This window comes from Fukomys damarensis, unplaced genomic scaffold (assembly GCF_012274545.1).
Source record: "Fukomys damarensis isolate Sample0158 unplaced genomic scaffold, DMR_v1.0_HiC HiC_scaffold_20, whole genome shotgun sequence".
Classification (NCBI taxonomy): domain Eukaryota; kingdom Metazoa; phylum Chordata; class Mammalia; order Rodentia; family Bathyergidae; genus Fukomys; species Fukomys damarensis.
In genome coordinates, this window is record NW_022900932.1 from 1212596 (window position 1) to 1236091 (window position 23496).

A 23496-nucleotide genomic window follows, 5' to 3' on the forward strand; every position below is an offset into this window, starting at 1 on the left:
CCTCCAAAATGGGATCGAATCCAGCCGAACCTTTCAAGATTTAGTAACTGGGAATAGAAGGAGGAAGTTAGGTAACACAGGGAAACAAACTGACAAATTCTGACAGTAAGGTTTTCCACAGGACAAATGACTGCTTCTGTCTGGTGAGCACTCTGGGAGGCTGAGGCAAACCATTTTTTTTTTTTTTTGGTTGTTGTTTTTGAGATAGTCTCAGTATGTAGTTCAGGGTGGCCTTGAACTCACTATATGGCACAGGCTGGCCTCAAAGTCGCAGTGATTCTGTGGCCTCAGCCTCCTAAATTCTGGGATTCAGGCGTGGGCCCGATGACCAGCTCCTATTCTAAGAGCCCATCTAGGCCCCTGGGCGTGGTGGAACACTCCTGTAATCCAGCACTCGGAAGCTGAAGCAGGAGGGTCATGAGTTTGAAGCCAGTCTGGACGACATAGTGAGAAGCAAAGTAAAATCCCATCCAGGGGTCACATTTCTATTCCACAAGGAGGAAAGCTGTGGCTCTCCCGCTCACCTGCAGGCTGCCAGGATTCCACATTCTTTTGCAAGCATCCGATTTTTTTTATTTTTTGTATCAGGATCGAACTCGAACCTTGTGCTTGTGAGGCAGGTAGTGAGTGGAACCACTGAGCTAAATTCCCAGCCCTGCAAGCATCTGATTTAGGAAGAAGGTGTTACTTTCTCGAAGAATTTTGGAACTTGGACTTTCCCAAGCAGTAAGCAGCCTGCTCCCTCCCCACCCCATTCCCAGCCTCAGGAGTGTTCTCGACTAAAAACGACATGAAAACGTGCATGGACAGAACCACAGAGACTGCAAATGTTCATTCTCCATTAAAAACTTTCACGTTATAAACATTTTTTTTTATGTTATAAACATTTTGATCCATAAATAATTAAGGAGGGTAGTGCACCTAGTTCCTCACCATGAATCCAAAAATCTCGCCCCACGTCTGACTTCCACCAACCCGATCCAACGCTGGATCTTCTCCCAACACCTAAGAGGAAGCCTGGGCTTCCTCAGTCCCTGAGTTCACAGTTAGCAGTTCCACCAGCCATCGGACAGGGTCGGCCATCCAGAGGCGCCCAGGCAGGGCCCAGACTAGGGGGGTGGAGCGGAAGCACTCAGTGAGGGCAGAGCCACGGTCTGGAGCAGAAACTCCTTTTCATCCCAGCGGAATAATTTCTCCAGCAGAGAAGTTGCTTTGGCACAATCCCAGAGTCCAAAGGAAGGTGGCGATGTCCCTTAGGCGCCTGCAGCTGACCCTCTAGGAAGCCGCGGTCCCAGGAGTCAGGGCCAAGTCCTGCCCTGGCTCACAGCGTCCCGTAGACACTGATCTTGGCCATGGAGATGCTCTCCGTGTAGCGGCTCAGGCCTTTCTCGTAGAGCACGTAGAGCTGTGGGGCCTTGTTCTCCCCGCCCGTGCCGCTCTCCAGGGCTGTCAGGGACGAGTAGCCGCTGGGCCCTGGCCACAGCCGGACCTTGTCTTTCTGCCACGAGGTCCCGTTGCTGAAGCTCCAGCGCAGGGTCAGGTTCACTCCTGGGTGGAGGGAGAGGGTCAGGGCGGGCAGGGTCCTGGCCCCGGGGCTGCCCCGCCAAGGTGCTCGGGCACTCACGGAACTCGGGGTGGGCTGGGTTGGAGAAGAAGATAATCCCGGAGCTGGTGGCTACGGCTCCGGCGGCCACCACAGGGTCCACGAGCTCATGGTCGAAGGTCACGTCCCGGGGCCTCAGGGTGTCGCAGGCGTCGTAGCTGCGGATGATGATCCGGCAGTGGCAGTGGTAGTTGTTCTGGTTCCGGGCATTGATGATGACTGAGCCATCGGGGAGCTCATAAGGCTGAGGGGAGAGAACAGGGCTCAGGGAGACCAAGGAGGGTGCAGGTACAAGTCGGGGGCAGAGCTGGCGGTCAGCCCCGGGTGGGCGGGTGCTCGGGGGACAGGGCAAGAGGAAGGGGGGACACGCCTGGATCCCTGACCTGGCACTCGTCGGGGTTGAAGTCATTTTCCAGCTTGGGCTGGCCATAGGGGATACCGCTGAGCCCCGCCCCGTAGTGCCAGGTTGCACCATGGTCATCACTGAGCAGACAGGAGACGCCATCCCTCTCCAGCGTGCCGTGGCCGCACACGATGAGCCGGCCCTTCCGTGGCTCCCACTTTTTCTGTGTCACAGACAGGGACACTGTGAGGGCCCAGAGGCAGGGAGCACCTCTGCTCCAAGCGTGAGCACCCACCTGGCCCCAGCCTTAATTAAGCCTTTAAAATTTTTTGAGACAGACTTTAAATTGCTCAGGCTGGGCTTGAACTTGTCATCCTCCTGTCTCAGCCTCCCAGACTACACTGATTATAGGCCAGATCAGTTCTGTCTTTTACTGACAACGTGAGAAGAATCCCACAAACAAAGACCACCTGAATTAAGGAGCTCTTTTCTAGAAAAAGTTCCTTGGGACGTTGAGGGTGCCCTGCTAGACACGTGCCCAGTCCCAGTACCTTAAAGCCCACCTGAGCTCACTCACCAAGCTGGATGCTGTGACACAGGCTAAGTCTGCCCGAAGGAAGGGCCCTTTCCTACTCTGCACGAAGACATCAGTCTCCTCCAAGGCCCACAGCAAATTTCATCTGCCCCAGGTAGGGTGCTCCATTGGACAGCCCTTCCTTAGAAGGAATCCCACCCCAGGCAGGAAATGTGACTACCCAGGATCTTCCCTCTGGACAGAGGTGTTTCCAGACTCCTGACAGCCCCTCCGCCATCACCTCCCAGAGACCTGAATGCCGGAGCCTGGTCCCGGGGCAAACATCTCGGTGCCGATGTCCATGGAGAGGTTGCGGGGTGGGCTCCAGGAAACGCCGTCATTCTTGCTCCACACCAGCATGGTGGAGGCCACCTGGCAACGGAACTTATGGGCACAGAGCGTGTAGAAGAGAAACACCACTCCTGTCTCCTCATCGCTCACCACGGCCCCCAGGTTCAGCCCATCTGAGACCTCTCCGTCGTCCACGATGAACGCCGTGGAGGACCACGTGCTGCCTGCGAGATAAAGGGAAACGGCACAGAGTGGGACCTCTGCAGTGCTTCCCACTGCTCCTTGTCAACTTCCTGCCTCTCCTTAGGGACCCACGGCCCTGGAGGCCCTGCTCTCTTTCCCTCCCTGACCTTACTGCTATCAACCCCTGGTCACCTGCTCCATCCAACCACTTGAGCTTTCCCATCCCCGGGCATCCCTTTGCCAGGGCTTTGCATAGCCTTGCTGTCGGCCTGGTCCACCGATACCCTGGGTTCACTGCCACCTCCTCCCAGCCTCTGCTCAATCACCTTTTCAGAGCTGCTGCCGAACACTAACACTCCCCATACCTCTTAACCGGTTTTATTTTTCTCTATGGCTCAATCACCTGCTATATAAAAACAAACTTTAAATTACATTTATCACCTATCTCCTGCCCACAGAACACAAGTTCCACACAGGTAGGGGTGTGGCAGTTCTGTTCAGGGCCATACAGATCTCCTGTATAAGGATGGATCTGGTCAGTCAGTGCCTGGACTTCTGACCCAGGAACGTGAGCAGCAGCGGCCTTACAGTGGCTTCCTCTGCAGCTTTGCACTGTTCGGCACAGCACCGACCGGAGTTTCCCGTTCTGTTACACACTGCAGCACTGCGTGCACGTTACACAAATACAAGCGGTCATCAAGTCGGAGTTTCCTCTCACCATTTCTTCGCTCGGAATATTGTAACATGCATTCTACATACAATTCTTCATTTAGCAACCAATTCAGACCTAGTTGCAGGACCGCACCGATAAACGTCTATTCACAGAACCTAGAACCGTGCCTGGTATGGAACGGGTTGGGGGTGTAGCACAGAGGCTGAGTGCTTGCCTGGCGCGTACAAGCCCCGGGTTCAATCCCCAGTACAACAGCAACAAACGGTTTGTTGAATGAATACTCAGTTCCCCGGACCCTTGGCCTCTTTCAGCCCTGAAGGGCTCAGCCCTCAGCCCTCCACGTTCCCCTCAGGCCCCGGGGCTGGTGCGGATCCCTGCATCAGACCTTTCAACCCGGGCACCTGCATACCCTGGTCGGTGGACCTCCGCAGGGCGATGAACTTGGCGCCCTCGTCGGACGCAGACATCTTCCTGGCCTCGGCGAAGGCGAGCAGGGTGCCCCGAGGGGTGGCTGCGATCAGCGGGATGCGGAAGGTGTCCACGGCGCCGACCTGCCTGCCGCTCACCCACAGCAGCTGCTCCATGGTCACCAGCGGCTGCACCTGCGCCGGAGGAGCGAGAGCCCGACCCGCTGGGGGACCAGGGGCGAGGACTCCGACTCAGGCGGAAAGGGGCTCGAAGGCGGAGGGGGGCGGGAAAGGGCCGAGCGGGCTCACCTGGCTGAAGTCATTCTCAGCCCTCGCACCCGGTCCCGCCAGGGACAGGAGCAGCGGGAAGATCGCGGCGAAAGCCCGGGCCACGGCGCCTTCCCAGGAGCCTGGCATGGCTGGTGCCCAGGGCCTGGCAGCACAGACCCGAGCCGCTCCAGACCCGCTCCCCGCCGTAGAGGTGACGGGGTCTGGGGTCGGTCAGCTGACCCGGCTCTTTAAACAGCTCCGAAGTCAGCTCCAAGCCCGCCCCACGCCGGACGACCCTCCCGCCCCGCGCGCCTCCCCCGACTCTGATTGGTCCTCTTGAGTGTTGACGTGCCCTTCTCGCCACAGGCTGTGGGATCCTGCCCTTCCGAGTGGCCGTTTGAACGTTTCGGATCACGTGATCCGGATGGCCGCAGTCTATTGGCTGTGCGGGTGAAGAAGGCGGATTTGCTGGGTGTAGTGGCGCACGCCTGTAATCCCAGCATTTGGGAGACTGAGACAAGGAGGATTGCGGCGACTTCGAGGTCACCCTGGGCTTCGTAGTGAGTTCAAGTCCAGGCCGCACTATGTATGGAGACTCTATCTCAAAAAAAGAAAAAAAAAAAAAAAGGAAAGAAAGAAAAGAAGGCGGACCCACTCCGAAGAGCCTTTCGTTTGGTCTTTACTTCTGGGGTGCGTCACGGGGCGGGGCCGGTTTTGAAGAGGCCGGCGCGCCGCGCTGGGGGATACAGGCTTGTTAAGACTATAAAAAACACAGACTTATTGAGAAAACAAAAATAGCAGTCTTTAATTCTTATTAAAATTACTATAAATTGGGGGTCTGTCAGGCAAGGTATAGCGAGGCGTCTGTGCAGTCGGGCGCAGTCCTGGGTCGGCGGGGTCTCTTCTCACTTCTTCCCCTTCTTGGCCCCGGGGGGCGCCTGGTTCTTCTTGCCCAGAATCTTAAGCAGGTTCTTGGACATGTAGTAGGGCCGGTCCAGGGAGCCATCGTTCCGCTCCAGGTCCTCCACTGAGCCGCAAGGGAGAGGGTGGACTGGGGTGAGGGTGGGGAGCGAGCGCACCCGCGGGCACTTTCCTCTTAGTGTCCTCTTGAGAAGCGGGTCGATCGCACGGTATTTCACCGAGTGATGATAAAGATTAACAGCAAAAAGGCATCGATCGCCCCGTATGTAGCTCAGGGCTGCCCTTGTGCGGGTCAGCCAGGGAGAGTCGCTCAGGCAGGCACCAAAGCCACAGGAGACCCAGCGAGGCAGGGAAGGGGACCCCTCACTACAGCCACCTGCTGGCAAATCTGGATTTCCTCGCTCCCGCTCCCCCTGGCCTCAGGATGTCCTAAGAAGACCTCTCTCTGGCTCCTTCAGCTCTCCCAGCAGGGTCTCTACCAGCAGCACAGGCTCCAAAAGCACCTGACCACGCACCCTGAGGGGCTGGGTATCACTCACGGAAACACAGGAAGAGCGTGTCCACACACATGCCGAAAACGCTGAAGAAGCCGCTGGCGATGACGTAGGCCCCCACGATGGAGGTCTGCAGGACAGAAGAAGGCTGGTGGGAGTCGCTGGCTTCCCTGGGGCCTGGCAGGCTGCGGCCAGAGGGGAGTCACTCACCATAATGGGAAGCCAGTAATAGTTGAGGTCGGGGTTCTCAAAGTCCTTACCCAGCCCCTTGATGCGACCGGAGAAGAAAAAGAAGGACAGGACACCTGTGGGAGCGCTGGAAGGTCAGGCCTGCTCCTCCGAGCTCACTCTGGCCCCTAGGCAGCCCCCCTCGACCTTGAAAGGCCTGGTCTTGCCCCTTACCCACGCCTCCGACCACCAGCAGCTTCCCGAAAAACAGCAGCAGGTCTGTGACTTTATCCAGGACAACCACCCTGTGCGGAAGTCGGGAGAGTTAGGGTCAGGTGCTGGAAGGGCAGGAGCAGAAGTGGCTCTCTAACGTGCAGGACAGCTGGGAGCTGCAGGCCTGGAATCCCAGCACTTAGGAGAGTGAGGCAGGAGGATCACAAGTTCGATTCTTGGTGATTTAGCGACAAGTGAGACCCTGTTCGCAGGCAGAAGGTTTTTTGTTTGTTACCGGTGATCGATTGTGAGGCAGGCGCGGTGCCATTGCGCTAAATCCTCAGCCTAGAGACTCTGTTTGCAAATAAGGAAGGGCTGGGGGTGCAGCTCAGTGCAAAAGCCCTAGGTTCGATTCCCGGTACCAACAAAAATATACAAACAAAAAAACTGGCAGGGGCAGGTTCGAAGTGCGAATCATCCACATTGCAGGACAGGGACAGCAGAGCAGCGGAGCGCATCGGGGCTCTTCAGGGCGCAGCAGGCCCACAGGGCTCGCTTTGGATGGGAAATCAGAGGAAGGGGATACGCGGGTGTGGGCAGCCTGACCTGAGGACGTTCCGCATGAGCAGCATGAAGGCATTTTTGGCCGAGACACAGAAATTCTTCCCATAGATGGCGATCTGGGGGCAAAGTCAGAGGCACCGTGTGGAGCAGGCCGGGCGCAGAACAGAGGGGCGCATGCACGCATGCGCGCACGCAGCGGCTCACCATGATGTACGCGTTGCGGTTCAGAAACTTGATGAACTTCTCCAGGCACCAGAGGCAGCACTTGAAGCAGCACATGATGCAGCGGGCCAGAGCGTTCTGGGCGCCTAGGACAAGGGGAGCCGGTGCTTGGGCCCTGGCCTCCCGCTCCCCTGCGCGAGGAACCCTAGTGCAGGCTGCCCGCCCACACCCACCTTTCAGCTTGTGGTCCACGTACTCCAGCACCAGCCGCGCTATCTGCACCAGCGTCAGGATGAGGGCCCCAAACGCCAGGGAGCCCGTGTGGTAGCTGCAGAGGGAGTGAGGGCATTAGGCGTGGCCCCGGGGCCCCCAGCCCCACTGCTCCCATCTCATGGCAAGGCCCTGGCCCGGCTCACCGCAGGGTGCGGACGAAGGCAGCGGTCAGGGGGAAGGTGGGGATGTCCTGGGGCTTGTGGAAGGCCCAGTAGAAGGAAGCAAAGGCCCCGGCCAGGACACACTGGCCCAGGGCCAGCACCCAGTTAATGGTCCAGAAGAGCCCCAGGACGCCATAGATTTGCAGGTTGAAGAGGGTCCGCTGGGCGGGGCCTGTGGATGAGTAGCCCTGGAAGACGCACATTAGCTCCGGGCAGGAGGAGTTCTTGGACTGGGCCTGGGGATGGCAGGAAGGCAGCACAGGCTCAGTTCTAGCTTCTGAGACCTCCGTGGGGACCCTTGAGCTCCACCTGCCGGCCCTCTCTGGGCTCCTGTTTCTCTATGGTGTGAGTGTAATTAGCATCCTCCTGTCCGGGCGGCACAAGAGAGCGGAGGCTTCCTGGCAGCTACACCATCTGTGTGAAGGTCATGTGGCCCTCCCAGGGCAGCCTCTGCCACTTCAACCAAAACACTTTCCAGCCTGGACCTGGTGTGCACACCTATAATTCCAGCACTTGGGAGGCAGAGACAGGAGGGTCACGAGTTGGAGGCCAGCCTAGGCTATATAGTGAGTTCAAGGCCATTCTGAACTACATTACAGTGAAATCCTGTCTCAAAAACAAAAATCAGGGGCTGGGATTTAGCTCAGTGGTTCTGCCACCTGCCTCGCAAGTGTAAAGTCCCTAATTCAATCCAAGGTATCAAAAACAAAAAACCAAAAAACCATACACACACACACACACACACACACACACACACACACACACTCCAAAACTGAATAGGCTGGGTATTTGATGACATTAAGGAATTATTCTGTTGCCTGTGACAATGGCACAGTGGTTTTGCTGTGCATGTGTGCGCGCGTGTGTTGAGAAACCTGCAGCCTTGTGTATAGCTAGGCAGGCGCTCTACCTCTGAGCTACACCACCAGCCCTAGTTATGTTTTTTTCTCCTCTAGTAGCACACAGCTTTATTCCCCAACTGTTTTACAAAGTTTTCATTTTATGAAGGGTCTCCCTACTTTGCCAGGTTGAGCTTGAACTTACAATTTTTCTGCCTCAGCCTCCTAGAGCGCTTGGATTATAGGCGTGTGTCACCACACGGGCTCCTGGGACCGGCTTCTCAGCCACCTGGCTGTAATTTTTCAAAGTCATTGGTGAAAGTCATCCTGACATGTTTACTTGTGAAGGGGCATAGTGTCCAGAGTTTGTATTTTAAAAGTCCCTCAAGGGCTGCGGTTGAGGCTCAGGGCAAACACCCGGTGGTGTAGCCCCAGGGATATGGTTCCTTGGCAGAACTTGCCCAGCTTGCTCAAGATCTGGGGTTTACACTCTGACAATATTAAAAAACCAAAATGCTCTATTGTTATCTACTATTGTACGTGTCTGGAAACGTCTACAATGAAAACTAAAAATGCACAAATAAACACTAAACCAGTTCAGTAAATGTGACCCTCCAAATCTTGATAATTTCTGAAATTGAGTGTAGGTTTAAAATTCTATAATAAAAAACTTTCTATTTTGTGAGTCATTGTGGGTCACTCACTACGTAGTCCGTAGCCCCTGTTAGCTTCAAACACAGTCCCTGGACCCCGCTCAGATGAGGTTACACAGGACGAGACAGCTTTGAGGACAGTGAACGCCCAGCGCTCGAGTGCCGCGTGTCCTGGGACAGCAGCGCCTCGCTCAGGTCCCCAGGAGCTCTCCCTACTGGTGGCTCAGGGCCATGTTCCAAAGGAGTGGACCAGCCTACAACAGTGGCTCCTATCAGATGCCACACACGGCACTGAGTACTTTATGTACCGGTGTCATTTAACCACCTCTGGGATAATTACTCCATTTACAGAGCAGTAGCCCGAGGCCATCGGGGAGGAAAGTCCTACACAGGGCCCTGGGCCAGCGTCCCCTCCCCTTCATCAGATGGGCGCTACCTGCCAGCTGCTCACTGCTGGGAATGGCCGCTGAAGGGAAGGAACCTTGGGAGAGTCCTCACCCTCCCCAGGCCTCTCTCAGGCACCTCTCACCGAGGGGATCCTAAGTCCTCACAGTGCTACTGAAGCCTCCTCCATCCCCCCGCCTCACCGTGGGGTCACAGGACTGGTTCACCGGTGCGGCCTGGCAGCCTGGAGCGCTGGCGTTGGGGACCCAGTAGACATACTGGGGTTGCCCGGATGTGGCCAGGTACCCAGTGGGGAGTCAAGGAGAGCAGTCGCACGGGGTCTCTGTGGCCACCCTCAGGGGCCACCCCCTGCAGGCGGGGACACCGCGGACAAAGGATACAGAGCAGTCGTGACCCAGTAGGCAACGCAGACGACCAGGAGGACGAAGGTGACCAGCGGGTACAGCATGGTTGACATCATATGTCCCACAGCCCTGTGGGGGACAAGGTCGGTGTCCAGCTCGCCCAGCTAGCAGCTGCGCTTGTCCCCTTGTGGGACGGGGTGAGGCCGCTCCTGCCCTGGCCAGGGCCTGACTCGGCCCTCAGCAGGGGCAGAGATTTATCTCCCCCGTGTTCCCGGGCATGATTGGGAGGATCCGGATGGCCCATGGCTGGTCACGGAGGCCACCTGGCCACTTGGGGGTCGGGGAGAGGATCCCCAAGATTTGCCAATTCCGTGGGGGGCACTTCTGCCTCCCCTCTGCCTGGACTCCTGCTTTCTACCCAGCAACTGCCGCTGTTCCGCCCCAGCTCCTGGGCCCACTCCCTCGCCTCCTCCACGCAGGTGCGGCTACCACACTCATCCTGCACACGGGCAACCGCGGCTGAGGAGCTGTCACACAGCAGGCATTTTAGTCTCGTTTTTTGGTCCTGGAGACTGACCCCAGGGCCTTTTCACTGAGCTATATCCCCACCCCTTTACAAATATTTGATTTTGAAACAGGGTCTCCCTGGAGATGAAAACTGACCCCCACCCAGCTTCGCTCCGGCCCTCCCCTGGCCACCCCGCCCCCCGCTCCTCGGGAGCTGACTTGCTGGCTTCCGTGAGGAGCGCGATGGCGATCCGGATCCGCTGCCGCAGGAAGAGGAGCAGGAGCAGGAGGACACCTTCGAGCACGGCCAGGACGATCACTGTAGGATGGGGACAGTGCCGGCCTGGGTCAGGGGCCGGGCCAGACCAGCGTGCAGGCCCGCGGGTGGACAGTGGGCAGGACACTCACGGGCGGCCAGCCAGGTCTCCTTGACGCTCTGGTAGGTGCTGAGGTGGATGGTGAAGCCCACCTGGGCGAGGGAGGGCCCCCCGCCGTCCCGCAGCAGCCGGTACTGTGCCCAGCAGTGGTAGATGCCATAGGCCAGCACGCCCAGCAGCCCCACGACCAGCACCAGCACCAGCGGCCCGGCCACCAGGCGCAGAAGCAGGATGAACAGCAGGCTCAGGAAGAGGGCCACGCCCAGGGCACTGCAGGTGGGGAGCAGCGGAGTGGTCCCTGAATCACTTCCTCTCAGGGGCCCCACCCCTTTCCTCCTACAACTCCATGTCACTGTCTAGATGCCCTTTGCCTTTAAAACCTGGGTTTTATTTATTTATTATTGGGGATTGAATCAAGGCCTCTGCACTGAGCTCCATCGCCAACCCCTTTCTTAAAATTTCGAGACAGTGTCTCGCTCAGTGGTCCAGGCTGGCTTCCAACTTGTCATCCTCCTGCCTCAGCCTCCCGAGTGCTGGCATCCTAGGCACCACTGTGCCTGGCTTTGGGAACTGCTTTGAGCTCCAGCTCTTCCTCCTTTGTCCATAGCCACTGTTTCAGACCCAGGGCTGGGGGACGGATCAGGGAGGGGAGAGAGAAGGGGTGAAGGGGCCATCTGCTGACTCACATGAGAATCCAATACCAGGATCGGGCAAAGTCTTCAAAGATCTTCACGGAGATGTCACGGGCGTTGAAGCTGTCGATGAGGCCGCTGTGGGGAGGGCCGGGTCAGAGGGGCTGGGCTGGGACAGGTGCAGACAGACAGACGGATTGGGAGGGACGCCTGCCTACCTGACCGCTTGGATGACCGAGGTGTTGCCGATCTCCAGGAACTGGGGCAGTGTGAGGTTCACGTCGGGAGAAGGGACGCAGCGCCCCAGAGCTGTGGGGAGAGCAGCGGCCATGGGGAAGCCCCCTCCCGCCCTGCCTGGATCTGGACCGCATTCCTCCCCTCTGGCCAGGGTTTCTGCCCTAAGCTCCATCACCTCAGGCAGGGAGAGGGGCAAGGCCAAGCAGGACTTCGCAGTGGAGGCTCTAGGGGCTCCTGCCGGCCAGGCGTCCAGCGGCGCTCTCTGGCAGGGCTTCCAGGCCCTGCAGCCCCCGCCCAGCCTCCTGAGCCTGCGGCTCAGGGCTGGGCTGCCCTTCCCAGAAATGTCGCACATCACCCGCTTCTCAGTCTTGGGGAGGAGACCTGGCTCAGGGAGGCTACAGGATGGCTCAAGACTGCCCAGGTGGAAGTTAAACCCAGATCTGGCTGACTTTGGAGCATTCATTTAACATACTTGTATTGTTCTTATAATGAAAACTGGGTGAGTTTTTTTTTCTTTTTTCTCATGCTATAATTACAAAAGTGTTTTCCATTTAAAACATTACAGGCCAGGGTGTAGCTCAAGGGTAGAATGCCAGCATGTGGGAGGCCCTGGGGTTGAAGGCATATGCGCACGCACACACACACACACACAAAGACACACTCATTTCCAATTATAATTGGAAAGAAGAGCCAGGCATAGCAGCACAGGCCTGTAATCCCAGCCCTGGTGAGGCTGAGGCAGGAGGATTGCCCTGAATTCAAGGCCAGCCTAGGCTACATAACAAGAATGTTTCAGCCAAACCAACCCAAATGAAAAAAACAAGTGAGGAGAAGAGTGAGTATGCAGCACAATGGTCAGTATGATCCTGTCACCCAGCCAGATTCTCTCCTGTAAGTTCCCATGGGGTTTCATGCATTTTCTTTGTGAATATCTCTCATGTCTCCACTGCGAATGCTACAATGTAGGCTCAAGCAGGGAGCAGATCCAGTCTGCCCCAGTGCCTGGGCTAAAGCGCTAATATTCTTTTCCTGTTTCATTTTGTTGTCTTTCTGAGACAGGATCTCACTGTGTAGTCCCATCTGGCCTTGGACCCACTGTGAAGCTCAGGCTGGCCTCCAACTCCTAGTGATCCTCCTGCCTCAGCCTCCCGAATGCTGGGCTCGCAGGCGTGCACCACCACACCAGGCATCAGTGCTGATAGTCTGACCAGGGCCAGGCATCAGAGAGAGAAAGGAGGCCCTGGCAGCCACCCTGGGTTTTTCTTTCTTTATTTTTATTTTGATACCAGGATCAAACTTGAGAACTTGTGCTTGTGAGGCAGGTGGCAGAACCACTGAGCTAAATTCCTGGCCTCACCCTGGTTTTATCACAGATGAACTATACAGATTTCCTCTCTCCATGCTTGGGCCCCATGAGAATAACAGTACTGGAGCAGACAGTGCCTGAGGAGGGGCTGCTCCTTACCTGGGGTGGAGGGGAGGAGGAAGCCGGGGCACTGTTCCTGCTTTAGGCTTTCTACCACGTTCTGGGGAGGGGAGGGGACACAGGAGGAGAGGAGGGTGAGGGAGATGCGGTCCCCACACCCCTCCACCACCGCAGGGCTCAGCGGGCCGCCTCGCCAGGCCCCAGTCAGCGATCTTCTCTGGCCTCGTCCACCTCCTGGGCGACAGCGAGGTCACCGCAGCACTCACCATGGTCGCGGACACTCCTGGCAGGCACACGCTCCTGTTCTCCTTGTAGAAGACCTCACCGACCGTCATGGAGGATTGCTGTGGATCTATGACCCACAGGGCCACTGGGCAGGAGGCCACGCACACCTGGGGGCCGAGAACGCACTGAGGGGCTGAGCCCCGTGACCTGGGCAGGCGTGGCAGGGCAGGGCCTGGCTCTCACCTGGGGCGTGGGGCACTGCAGGTTGCCTTGCGTGGCCGAGATGATGTTGGCGCCCAGGACACAGCGGAAGATGTTGAAGTACAGGAGGTAGGGTTTGTCTCTGCAGGGAGAACGTGCGTGTGTCAGGGCCACACACGGGGGTGACTAGGTCACTGGCTCTGAAAGAGTCAGTTACGGAGCCCAGGCCCCTCCTAGCAGCTTTATGATCAAACACATGTCACTTAACAGTTCTACCTTGGTCCCAGCCTATATTTTGTTTGTTTTCTGATTTTTTTTTTTTTTGGTACTAGGGATGGAACTCAGGATCTTGTACTTGTGAGGCAGGTGCAGTGCCACTGAGTTAAATCCCTGGTTGGTCTCAGCTTGTATAAAATGACAGTAGTTCCTGCTGGGCATGGTGGTGTACACCTGTTATTCTAGCACTCTGGGATGCTGGGGCAGGAAGATAGAAAGCTCCAGCTCAGTCTGGGTGACTTAGCAACTCTGTCTTACAATAAAAACTGTTTTAAAAGGGCTGGGGATGCAGCTGGTCATGGTGATGCAGGCCAGTAATCCCAGAACTAGAGAGGCTGAGGCAGGAGGATCTTCACAAGGTCCAGGCCAGCCTGGACTGCATAGGAGACCCTGTCTCAAAAAAAACAAACAAACAAAGCAAGGGCTAGGGATGTAGCTCAGTGCAAAGGTGCTGGGTTCCATCTCTAGTACTGAGGGGGAAAAAAAAGACAGTACCTATCTAATGAAATTTTATTTATTTTTAATTTTATTTTTTACTGGGGATTGAACATTCAGCTACATCCCAAGCCTCTTTTATTGTGTGTGTGTGTGTGTGTGTGTGTGTGTCCCCTTGAGACAGGGTCTTACTATGCATCATCTACATCAAGCCTCTTTTATTGTGTGTGTGTGTGTGTGTGTGTGTGTGTCCCCTTGAGACAGGGTCTTACTATGCAGTTCAAGTTGGACTTGAACTCACTATGTATCCGTGGCTGGCCTTGAACTCAAGGCAATCCTCCTGCCTCAGCCTCATCAGTGCTGGCGTTACAGGCCTATGCCACCATGCCTGATGATTTTTTTGGAAGGCAGCTAGGCTCACCACTATAACACCAACACTTGTCCTGATGATATTTTTGGTTTGTTTTGGAGATGGTCTCATTAAATTGATACACTGCCCAGGCTGGGCTGGAATTTACAATCCTTCTGCCTCAGCCTCCCAGAGCGCTGGGATTACAGGTGTGTACCACACCCGATTTCATGAAGCTTTGAGGGGTTTGTGTGTATAAAGTACACCGCCAGCCTGGAATGCAGTAAACGTTATATAAGTGCGATAGGGTTTTGTTAAACACTTCCTGGGTAGGGGTCTGGATGGTCACAGTTCTGAACCATCCTTGTGCAGGAAATCAAAGCTCAGAGAACCTGAGGAGGGTGCCCAAGGCCATGCAATCGAAATTTAGCCTGGTGGGATGCAAACAGCAGTCCCCGAACCGTGATCTTGGGGTTCTCCAGCCACCTGACAGTGAGGGGTGTAGCTGCTGGGTGTGGGCAGCTCCGGAGGGTAGGGGCACAGGGTGGAGTGTCCCACAGGGGGCACTGTACTCACCGGTTCTCCCCCATCCCGCAGTAGGCCCCAGTGGAGTTCCGGGGGTACAGGACCTGCCGGGGGTCTCCATACACCCAGGCTGGGGACAGTGACACACAGATGAGTCACGGGAGCCGGGGAGCCGCTCACCCACGGCCCCGGCCCCGGGCGGCTGGAGACTCACCCACAACGCCCACCGCAATGTAACCCAAAATGAAGACCAGGAAGAGCAGGCAGCAGATGACGTCGGTGCAGCCCCTGGGAGGGAAGTAGGAGCCTGAGCTGGGAGAAGGGGCTGCGGGCACCACCTGGAGGGGAGGCGAGGGGAGGCGGCGGAGAGCTGGGCAGTGCCGAGAGCTGGTCTCAGAGGGTCTTTGTCGTCGATTCTTTTTAGAAAAGAACCATTTTCTGAGCCTGGCCTGGTGAGACAGGCCTGGAATCCTAGCACTCTGGGAGGTTGAGGCAGGAGAATCACAAGTTCAAACAGCCCGGTCAATTTGGTGACTTCTCGAGACCTTGTCTCAAAATGAAAAAACAAATAAAGAGGACTGGGGATGTGCTGTGGCCGTCACCACCACCTCAACGACTAAGCCGCGTTTTCTGGGCGGGTATCTTTCTCCTGAGGTGCAACACACAAGCACAGCTCAGATACAGCCGCGTGGCAGCGTGTGCGCTCGGCATGCAGAGCCCTGGCTTCAGTATCCACACAGCTGAAGTCCGTGCTTGGCTGGGTGTTTTCCCCCAATACACACCTGTGTAGCCAGCACTCGAGTCCATGAACACAAAGTCCCCAGGCCCAGGAAGCAGACACAACAAAAGCCGTAGGACACCAGGCTCCTCAGGCCGGGATTTTTCTAAGTATTTTCCTCCTGAGGTAAGAGTCTCACTGTGGGGTTCAGTCAGGCTCGAGATCCTCTGGCTTCAGCCTCCCAAATGCTGAGATTGTAGGTGTGTGCCACTGTGCCAGAGTTAAGTTTCTTGCCAACATTTCAGCAAAATCAAAGGAAAAACAGGACCCTTGCCCCCAGGGCAGTGCCCAGAACTCACCTGTTTTTGATGGGGCCTCGAAAGGAGGGGTCATATTGGGCCGGTTTCCCTGAGGGGCATGAGGAGAAAGAGGCACTGAACTCTCCCTTACTACTAGCGCATCCCTCCTGGGTGCCCCCCTGGCACCGGGGTCCTGCCCAGGGCCACAATTGCAGAAGAGGGAACTGGGGAGCCTGACCGCTAGGATCCAGCCACTTAAGTCTACCCGGAAGGCAGGTGGGCAGGAAGGGGCCTTTCTGGGTTTCCGGCTGGCGCCCGAGGCTGCTGGCCTGGGAAGTGGCTGAGATCCCTTGCCCTCAGCCTGGCCTGTTTCTCCAAGGATCCCTGCAGCTGGGTGTGGGGCTCTGTCTCCGGGCTCCTGCCCATCCCTGTCTCCCACTTCCACCCAGCGCCCTGCTCTGGATCGCCAGGATTGGGGAGGCACAGCTGCTGCTCACAGCCGACCCAGGTGCTGCCCCCACACTCTGGCCGAGGCCAGGCCCAAGAACCCGGAGCTAGGGGTGTCAACCACCACAGGGCTGGGCAGGCAGAGGGACCTCCTCCTCACTCAAAGGGACCTCAGTCTCCAAACCACAGCCAAGCTCTGGGAGGCCGGTCAGTGACACCTGAGCTGCCATGGAGGCTGCGGCCACGTCCTGTTCCTGGTCCTCCCTGGGTACACACGTGGGGGAGGTGGGGCCAGGCACCAGGGTCCCCTGTGGGCACGGCGAGGGAGGGTGCAGGGCTGGGCCGGTCTTGGAAGGAGATTTGTTCCCTAGGTGCTGTGGACTCTGGCCCACCGCCCTTACCGGCAGGAGGTCAATGATTGACCCACAGCTCTCCAGGAAGTCTTCTGGAAAATGCTCCTGCTCAGCCCCTTCCGTCCCTCAGAGCGAGCCCGCTCCCCTCCAGCCCCAGGGGACCCCATGGCTGGGGGGGTCGAGGTTGCCCCCTAGCTCCTCTCCAACCGCTGTGCCTCTACCCCTGGGGCAGGCTTTGCCCCCCGTCCTCACAGGTTCTGGAAATGGGCTCCCTGCTCCCTCTTCACTCAGGGCTCACCATGGCAGGAGCCCCCGGAAGGCCTGGCCCATTCCTCCAAGTAACCGAGACCCAGGCATAGCCGGCCCCCAGCCCCTCACAGGGAGCCCAGAGCCTGTCTTGCTATTCCTCACTGCGACAGCCCAGCAAGCGGACCCACAGTGCCCCCTCCTCACGCGCAGGGCCACCCAGCAGCCCTCACTCTCCGTAGGACCCCTCCTCCTCCCTCGGGGCCTGACAGTCGAGCCCCTGAGCCTGGCCCAGGTCTGTTCTCCAGCTGGCCCCCTCCCACCTCCCATCCAGTCTGTTTGCAGGCTCTGCCCTCAGGGACCCACAGCACCCCACCACCTTAAAATCTTCCCAGCCTCAGCTCAGGCAGTGCCAGCTCCTCCATCGCTGTTTCCCGGGCTCTGTCCTCAGGGACCCAGACCGCTGATCTCCTCTCCCAGACCAGCTCAGCTGCCACGGAGCTGGGCCTCCCACCCTCCGGCCCAGGGCGCCCCAGCCTCACCGTAGGCCCCGTCCTCACTCCGCTTTCCCCCCATGGCTCAGTCTCTGGAGTGATTGGAGCCTGAGCCCAGAAGACCTGGCGCTCACCTGCGGCCGCAGCCCCGCCCCACAGCGTCACAGCCCCACCCCGTGGTCCCAGCTCGCAAGTTCCTCCTTCTGAGTCCCAACCGGGCGGGCGCCCCGGGGCTGCTGCTCCAGAGCTGGGGGCTGCCGCTGGGAGCCTTGTAGTCCACAGTAGCCCACGGCAGGAAGGGCCCAGCAAGCTCGAACTGGAAGGCGTTCAGAGTTCCCCAGCCACATCCTTCTGCCGGGGACTCAGCGTCCAGATGTGCCTTCCTCTAAGCCCCGGGCTGGCCTGGCCACCAAAGTCCCCACATCCTCGCCTCCTGCTGGGGCGGCCCACACCAGTCACACCCGCCAGCCTGCTTCACAGACTCTGCCCCCATCCGACTGCTCTCCTCCCCTCCCCACAAGAAGCAGGCAGGCAGTTTATTACTAAACCCAACATTTACTGAGGAAAAAAACCCAGTCGGCGCAGAGGCCCAACTTCAATTCATCCGATGCCAGTGCAGGGGACGGGCGGGCAGCCCCGAGTCAGGCTCCCAGGGAGGAGCCGGCGCCGGGAGCGGGGCTCGGACCTCCAGGGCCCACGGGAGCCTGGCAGGAATGTGTGAAGGGGCGCGGCACCCCAGACTGGCAGCGGAGAGTGGGTGGCCCCGCCGGCAGGGAGGGTCCACGGCCTCTTCTCAGGTGTTGACTGGGGGCAGGGAGCCCAGCTCGGGCAGCAGCTCAGGGTGGGGGTCCAGGCGGGCCAGGCGGCTCTGCTCCAGCGCGATGGCCTCGGCCGAGTGCTTGCACTTCTCGGAGCCACACTGGCAGGTGAAGTACTTGCTCTTGATGTCCCAGAAGCGGTCGCCATAGTCAAAGCTGCCAGGAGCACCAGAGCTCATGGGGTTTGGACTCTGGCACCCAGAGCCCACCCCAGAGACCCCGTGGGCCCCGCTCCCCGGAAGGACCCAGGCCCTGTGAGCTCTGCAGACTCCAGCTTTGCTGCTGCCTCAGAGCCCATCACACACGCAAGCTCCCGAGCCCTCTGCGTCAGTGACTGTCAGGACTTTGTCTTAAGCCATCTGTGCCTGGTGTTCCATTTCTGGAATGGCATGGAACAGTGGAACACGATAAAACTTTTCCTCTTCAAGCTTCTGTTCCTTAAATTTTTCTAGGTAACATATATGGATTTTATGCAAAAATTCAAATACTCTAAGCTCCAGCATAAACGGGCTGACCAGTCACTGAGGTCTGAGCAGCTCCGAGTCCCTGCCCAGCAGCAGGTGCCCTCTCCAGGCCCCGTCCCAGGCTCCCGCAGGCCGCCTCACCCCAGCTCCTCCCCAGTCCGGATGTCTCGAGAGCTGAAGAAGGCGATTCGTGGGAACCGCAGGTCTTGGTGCAGCATGAAGACGCGGACGGGGATGATGTTGGGGTCGCACAGGTGGTTGATGAAGCGGCTGATGTTGCCATAGTAACGGGCATCGATGCAGTAGACCTCCCCGTCCTGGGGGGAAGGCGCCTTCCTCACTCTCCCCATCCTGGCAGCCTCTGCGCATGGACCTTGGTTCCTCCACCCCAGCTGTGCACCTGCTGGCTGCCAGGGGGCCCAGGAGCCCAGCCACCGGGAGTAGGGGGACTGTGGGGCCCCACCCACCTTGTTGTCCAGGTCGAAGAGGTAAGAGTCGTCCTCTCGCACATCAGCCTCGGCATCTGAGATCAGCTCCCCTACGTACCTGTGGGGCAGGACCAGCGGCTCTGAAGGTGAGCAGGTTGGGGTGGGTCTGCAGCTTCCCCGATCCTGCCCTGCTCCTCTGCTGCCTGACCCAACAGATGGGCCGAGGGCACCACTACCAGGGAACAGTGGGTGTCAGGGGGACTGGGAAAAAGGCCCGTGAGGCACTGCCCAGGATGCAGTCCTGCCAGGTGTGGGCCCTGTGACGGGGAAGTGAGAGGACACGGCTGTGTGGGCTAGGTGGTTGGGACAGGCAAGGACAGCCTGGGAGCTGGAGGTCTGACAGGAGTGGACAGATCCCAGGAGAGCCAGGGTGGACAGATGGGGTGGGGTGCAGAGGTGGTGCAAGGGCAATCTCTGGCAGGTCTGAGGCCAGAAGTTGAGAAGCCAAGGACAAGGGACAAGAACTAGATGGTCCCTTGAAGAGACAAAGCTCCCACAGCCCCCACAAGGTGAAAGTAGACCCTGGAGGTGAGCGCCAGAGCCAGGAAGACTGAAGGAGGGGAGGGGAGACAGAGGCCGGGTGCCCCCAACTCACTCGCAGATGAAGGTGCCCTGAGGGATGGTCTGCAGGGCACGGACGCCCCAGCCCATCTTGGCTGTGCGGTAGAGCTGCAGTCGCACCCTGGGGTGGGAGAGAGGAGACACTGGGTGCTGGGCCTGAGAAGCTGGGGAGGCAGGCAGGGGGAGGCGGGCTGGTCCTCACTTGATGCCGCTCTGCACCACCCGGTTCTTGCAGTTTCTCCAGCAGGAGCAGGCCTGGTTACACTCGAAGATCAGCGGGGGCTCGATCTTGTTAAACTCCTGGAGCAGCCGCCCGTCCTAGGAGTGGAGGTGGCAGTTTTGTGGGGCCCACTTCAGCTGCCCAGGACCCCTAAGACTCCCCAGGAAAACCCAGAGCTGGGGACGAGGTGGAGCCCGAGGCCGGAGGTCGGAGACCAGGAAACACTAGGGCCAGAACATGATTTGCATACACCTGGGCACAGGCCCAGCCCTGCCCTGCCCTACCCCTTCTCCACCACAAGGAAAAAGAGGCCCCAGAGCTGAGGGCTGGGGAAGGAGCAGCCACGCCCGGCGGCCAGGCTGGGACACCCACCTTGTCGTACCAGCATCGGATGCTGAGCTGGCCACACAGGCAGTTGGAGCTGGAGCAGTCGTCCACACACGTGCAGTGCTGAGGGGGGCGCAGGTCAGCACCGTCCCAGCTGCCAGGCCCACTCCCCCGTCCCCGCCCTCTGCGCCTGCTGTCTGGGACTCATGTGCTAGGACAGGGATGGCGAGGGCCCAGGGTCAGGGAATCCTGAGGCTGCTGACGGGTGTCCTGGGTCACACTCATGGGCCGTCTGTGGGGGGCGCCCCACCTGCAGGTGGGTGATGTTGCGGTCGATGTTCATGGTGGACGTCTCGCAGTTCTCCGAGATGTACTTGTAATCCTCGGGGCAGGGCTCCCCATCCACCCCATTCACGCAGGGGATGGGCACATTCTCATAGCCCCTGGCCACGTCCCTGTGGAGGACATAGGCTGGCTGGGACGGGGGAGGGGCACCGGAAAGGGAGGCTTGGCGGGGGGTTCATCCGGGTGTGGGGAGTAAGGTTCTGGATAGAGTGTAAGACGCCTAATTACAGCTGAATTTCAGGTCAACAAGGAATCACATTTTAGCATAATTTCATCCCAAATAATGAACAGGACTTTTTTCTTCGCAGTCTGGGGACTGAACCCGGGGGCCTCTCACACACTCCAGGAGTGCTCTAGTGCTGAACTATTCACCAGGCCCTTTTCATTTTGAGACAGTCTGGCTAAGATGCCCAGGCTGGCCTCAAACTTAAGATCCTCCTGCCTCAGCTTCCTGAGCAGTCAGGATAACAGGCATGGGCCCCGTGCCAGCACATGGGACATTTTCATACTAGAAATACATGCACATGTTCATCTAAAAATATTTTTTGTTTTGAGATTGGGTTTCACTATGTTGCTCAGGCTGGCCTTAATCCTCCTGCCTCAGCCTCCTGAGTGGCTGGCATCAGAAGCACTGCCTGGCTCTGTCTGAAACTCTAACCGGTGTCCTCTCTGTATCTGCTCTTGTGGGAGAGACAGGGCTGTTGTGGGGACTTGATGCATGGAAGGGGATGGGAGCCATGCTCACCGGCAGATGATCTTCTCCGTGCGGATGGCCCGGTTTCCCACGCCAAGGCGGAGCTTGCGGTTGAGCTGGAGCGCAAACCACACATCCGAGCGCTCTGGGGTCAGGTCCCACGCCGTGTCCCCCTCCTTGTTCCGCAGCTCCGGGTTGGCCCCCCGAGACAGGAACAGCCTAGGGGACAGGATGCGGGTGGTCTCGCGTCCTGGGGGTCCGGCTGGGGCGGGCAGGGCAGGCGGATGCTCACAGCACACAGTCGTGGTAGCTCTCCCGGGCTGCGATGTGCAGGGGCGTGTCCCCGTGGTAGTTGACGGCGTGCAGGTCACAGCGGGCGTTCAGGAGGACCTCGGCAATGGCAGCACTGCCCGTGAAGGAGGCCCAGTGCAGGCAGATGTTCTCCTCCTGCTGGCGGGAGGGGTCTGTGAGCAAACCCAGCTGCCGCCGGCTGCGCCCTCCTCCGGCCACCCGCGCACAGGCACAGGGGCCCTCACGTTGTCCGTGAGTGTGACGTCGGCGCCCCGCGTCAGCAGCATGCGGATCACGTCGATGTGCTTGTGCTCTGCGGCCCAGATGATGGGCGTCCACCCGCCGCTGTCCTGTGGGTGGGGCACCGCGTGAGGTGGGAGGATGAATCCAGCTCCACCCCTCCGGTGCTGGGCCTGTTTCCTCTCCTATAACACGGGAATGCCAGCGCCCACTACCACTATCTGCGGAGGCTGCAGAAAGGAGCTGGGCATTTTTCTCCTTCTGGAACATGTATTTCCGAGATCTGCCTACGCCAAGTCCTATGGGCAGGACCGGCCCGGAATAACAAATCCCCGAGGACGCAGATGGGACTCTAGCGTTTTCTGCTTCACAGAACAGGGGCCTCTCAGAGAAAACAGTAGGGCCTGAGTGCTGCGAGGCCACAGACTGCAGACGCCCGGGACGGGGACAGACAGGGAGGACAGCTAACGGACTGGACCGGCAGGACGGAGACATTAAGGTGGGAGATCATTCTTCTGGAATCTAACAGAGAGGACAGGGCGGAGAGGCAGGCAGGTGGTGGAGGAAGGGAAAAGCCCAGCAGCCACCAGCGGGGAGCCACAGGGCTGCTGACCTGGGCGTTGACGTCCACCTGCCCTGTGCTCAGCAGCAGGCCGACCATTTCCAAGTTGCCAATTTTGGCTGCGTGGTGGAGGCAGGTGGAGCCATCCTCCTCCTGCGGAAAGAGAGGCATGGCAGTGGGGCCCTGGCAGGGCTGGCCGACGCCCTGGCCGCTGCCCCCATTGCCCCCACTGCCGCACCTTGCTGTAGACGCAGCCGCCCCGCTGCACCATGTAGCGCGCCACCTCTAGGTGGTTGTTCACCACGGCCTCCATCAGCGGCGTCCGCTGCTGCTTGTCCACGGCGTTGATGTTGGCTCCGGCCTGCAGGGAGGGGTAGTGGGCTGGCACCAGGACGGGCAGGGCAGGGCAGGGCCGGCGGGCGGGAACCCCGCTCACCTGCAGCAGCACATGGCAGATCTCCACAGAGCCCTTCTGGGCAGCCGCGTGCAGGGGCGTGCGCTTGCTCTGCTGGTCGCTCTGGAAGTTGGGGTCCAGGTTGTCCACTGTGGGGAGAGCCCGCCGCACCGGGAGGAGGAGGAACAGCGGTGAGCAAGCTATGGGGCGGTGGCGCTTCTTTCAGAAGGCTTCTTAGCGCCTCTACTGGGCTCCCTCAGGCCTGCCTCCACCAGAACACTCGGCAGAGTAAGCGTGCCGGCTGTCCCTGCAGGCCCTGTCCCTCAGCAGAGCTGTGCACTGAGCAAGACAGCTGGTCTCTGCACTCGGTGCGGGGAAGGTTTAAGTTCGTTTATCACGTGAGCACAGGACTGGGACCAGCAGGTGGGGGGACCAGGCTAAGGGGCCCGGGGTCAGTCACGACTGTGTCCCTGTGGTGCTGCCTACTCACACAGCATCAGGATCACCTTCTGGAGCTCCCCCTGCTTCACAGAGAGGTACAGCTGCCGGGGGTGGAAACGCAGCTTCTTCCGCCTGCCGGGGAGGGGAGCGGGCGGCTCAGCACCGAGCACCCATCCACCCAGCACCCGCTCCTGCCGGCAGCAGTGCCCGCTTACCTCTCTGACTCCTGGATGACCAGGGCCTTCTCCAGGGCCTCACGGCCTGGCCCCAGTGGCAGACCCACGGCTGAGAGGCAGCCCCCGCTGGGCAGCGTCAGGGAGGGTCCTGAGCTGTCGATGGTGTCGGCCAGGGGGTCGCAGGGTG

General features: G+C 58.8%; 3 protein-coding genes across 4 annotated transcripts in view; all 3 read right to left on the bottom strand.

The window, feature by feature from the left end:
- Nucleotides 1-771: 771 nt before the first annotated feature.
- Neu1 (neuraminidase 1) lies at nucleotides 772-4646 on the bottom strand. The gene is made up of 6 exons (XM_010609885.3): nucleotides 4384-4646; nucleotides 4077-4269; nucleotides 2773-3035; nucleotides 1987-2169; nucleotides 1625-1847; nucleotides 772-1548 (listed from the first exon to the last, which is right to left on the bottom strand). Exons 1-6 carry the CDS (start codon nucleotides 4489-4491, stop codon nucleotides 1322-1324), a joined length of 1197 nt encoding a protein of 398 aa, XP_010608187.1. The 5' UTR covers nucleotides 4492-4646; the 3' UTR covers nucleotides 772-1321.
- Nucleotides 4647-5033: 387 nt separating this feature from the next.
- Slc44a4 (solute carrier family 44 member 4) lies at nucleotides 5034-17430 on the bottom strand. Of its 2 annotated transcripts, none has more exons than XM_033766374.1 (21): nucleotides 17337-17430; nucleotides 15809-15857; nucleotides 14946-15019; nucleotides 14783-14861; nucleotides 13189-13288; nucleotides 12987-13112; nucleotides 12760-12820; nucleotides 11276-11366; nucleotides 11112-11195; nucleotides 10457-10695; nucleotides 10268-10367; nucleotides 9575-9670; nucleotides 9380-9479; nucleotides 7283-7536; nucleotides 7100-7194; nucleotides 6909-7012; nucleotides 6747-6820; nucleotides 6162-6232; nucleotides 5970-6064; nucleotides 5805-5889; nucleotides 5034-5371 (listed from the first exon to the last, which is right to left on the bottom strand). In XM_033766374.1, the coding sequence occupies exons 1-21, from the start codon at nucleotides 17368-17370 to the stop codon at nucleotides 5250-5252; spliced, it is 2133 nt and encodes a 710-aa protein (XP_033622265.1). In that variant the 5' UTR covers nucleotides 17371-17430; the 3' UTR covers nucleotides 5034-5249. The 2 variants fall into 2 exon arrangements, with proteins under 2 accessions (XP_033622265.1, XP_010608188.1); XM_010609886.3 differs by having other exon boundaries at nucleotides 5035-5371; nucleotides 9380-9482; nucleotides 9578-9670.
- Nucleotides 17431-17835: 405 nt separating this feature from the next.
- The window catches only part of Ehmt2 (euchromatic histone lysine methyltransferase 2), a 13079-nt gene continuing 7418 nt past the window's right edge, over nucleotides 17836-23496 (bottom strand). The window contains exons 14-28 of the mRNA XM_010609931.3: nucleotides 23349-23496; nucleotides 23183-23265; nucleotides 22735-22841; nucleotides 22537-22659; nucleotides 22350-22451; nucleotides 21742-21846; nucleotides 21498-21652; nucleotides 21257-21424; nucleotides 20477-20621; nucleotides 20212-20289; nucleotides 19822-19937; nucleotides 19654-19740; nucleotides 19038-19116; nucleotides 18712-18887; nucleotides 17836-18262 (exon numbers count right to left, since the gene is read on the bottom strand). The exon at nucleotides 23349-23496 is cut by the window's right edge and continues 1 nt beyond it. Coding sequence (XP_010608233.2) covers nucleotides 18082-18262; nucleotides 18712-18887; nucleotides 19038-19116; nucleotides 19654-19740; nucleotides 19822-19937; nucleotides 20212-20289; nucleotides 20477-20621; nucleotides 21257-21424; nucleotides 21498-21652; nucleotides 21742-21846; nucleotides 22350-22451; nucleotides 22537-22659; nucleotides 22735-22841; nucleotides 23183-23265; nucleotides 23349-23496 — 1853 coding nt within the window. The 3' untranslated portion in view covers nucleotides 17836-18081. The remainder of the gene's footprint in view (nucleotides 18263-18711; nucleotides 18888-19037; nucleotides 19117-19653; nucleotides 19741-19821; nucleotides 19938-20211; nucleotides 20290-20476; nucleotides 20622-21256; nucleotides 21425-21497; nucleotides 21653-21741; nucleotides 21847-22349; nucleotides 22452-22536; nucleotides 22660-22734; nucleotides 22842-23182; nucleotides 23266-23348) is intronic.

Bases quoted from the DNA above. Each gene is read 5' to 3' on its own strand.
- Neu1 (XM_010609885.3), bottom strand. From the start codon at position 4,491: ATGCCAGGCTCCTGGGAAGGCGCCGTGGCCCGGGCTTTCGCCGCGATC. The intron at 2,170-2,772 runs GTCTCTGGGAGG...TCTGTGACACAG, and splicing joins GACCAGGCTCCGGCATTCAG to AAAAAGTGGGAGCCACGGAA. The intron at 1,549-1,624 runs GTGAGTGCCCGA...CCCTCCACCCAG, and splicing joins CCCAGCCCACCCCGAGTTCC to GAGTGAACCTGACCCTGCGC.
- Slc44a4 (XM_033766374.1), bottom strand. From the start codon at position 17,370: ATGGGGGGAAAGCGGAGTGAGGACGGGGCCTACG. The intron at 11,367-12,759 runs GTAAGGAGCAGC...CTCTCCCCACAG, and splicing joins CCTCCTCCCCTCCACCCCAG to CTCTGGGGCGCTGCGTCCCT. The intron at 6,821-6,908 runs GTGAGCCGCTGC...CTTTGCCCCCAG, and splicing joins ACCGCAACGCGTACATCATG to ATCGCCATCTATGGGAAGAA.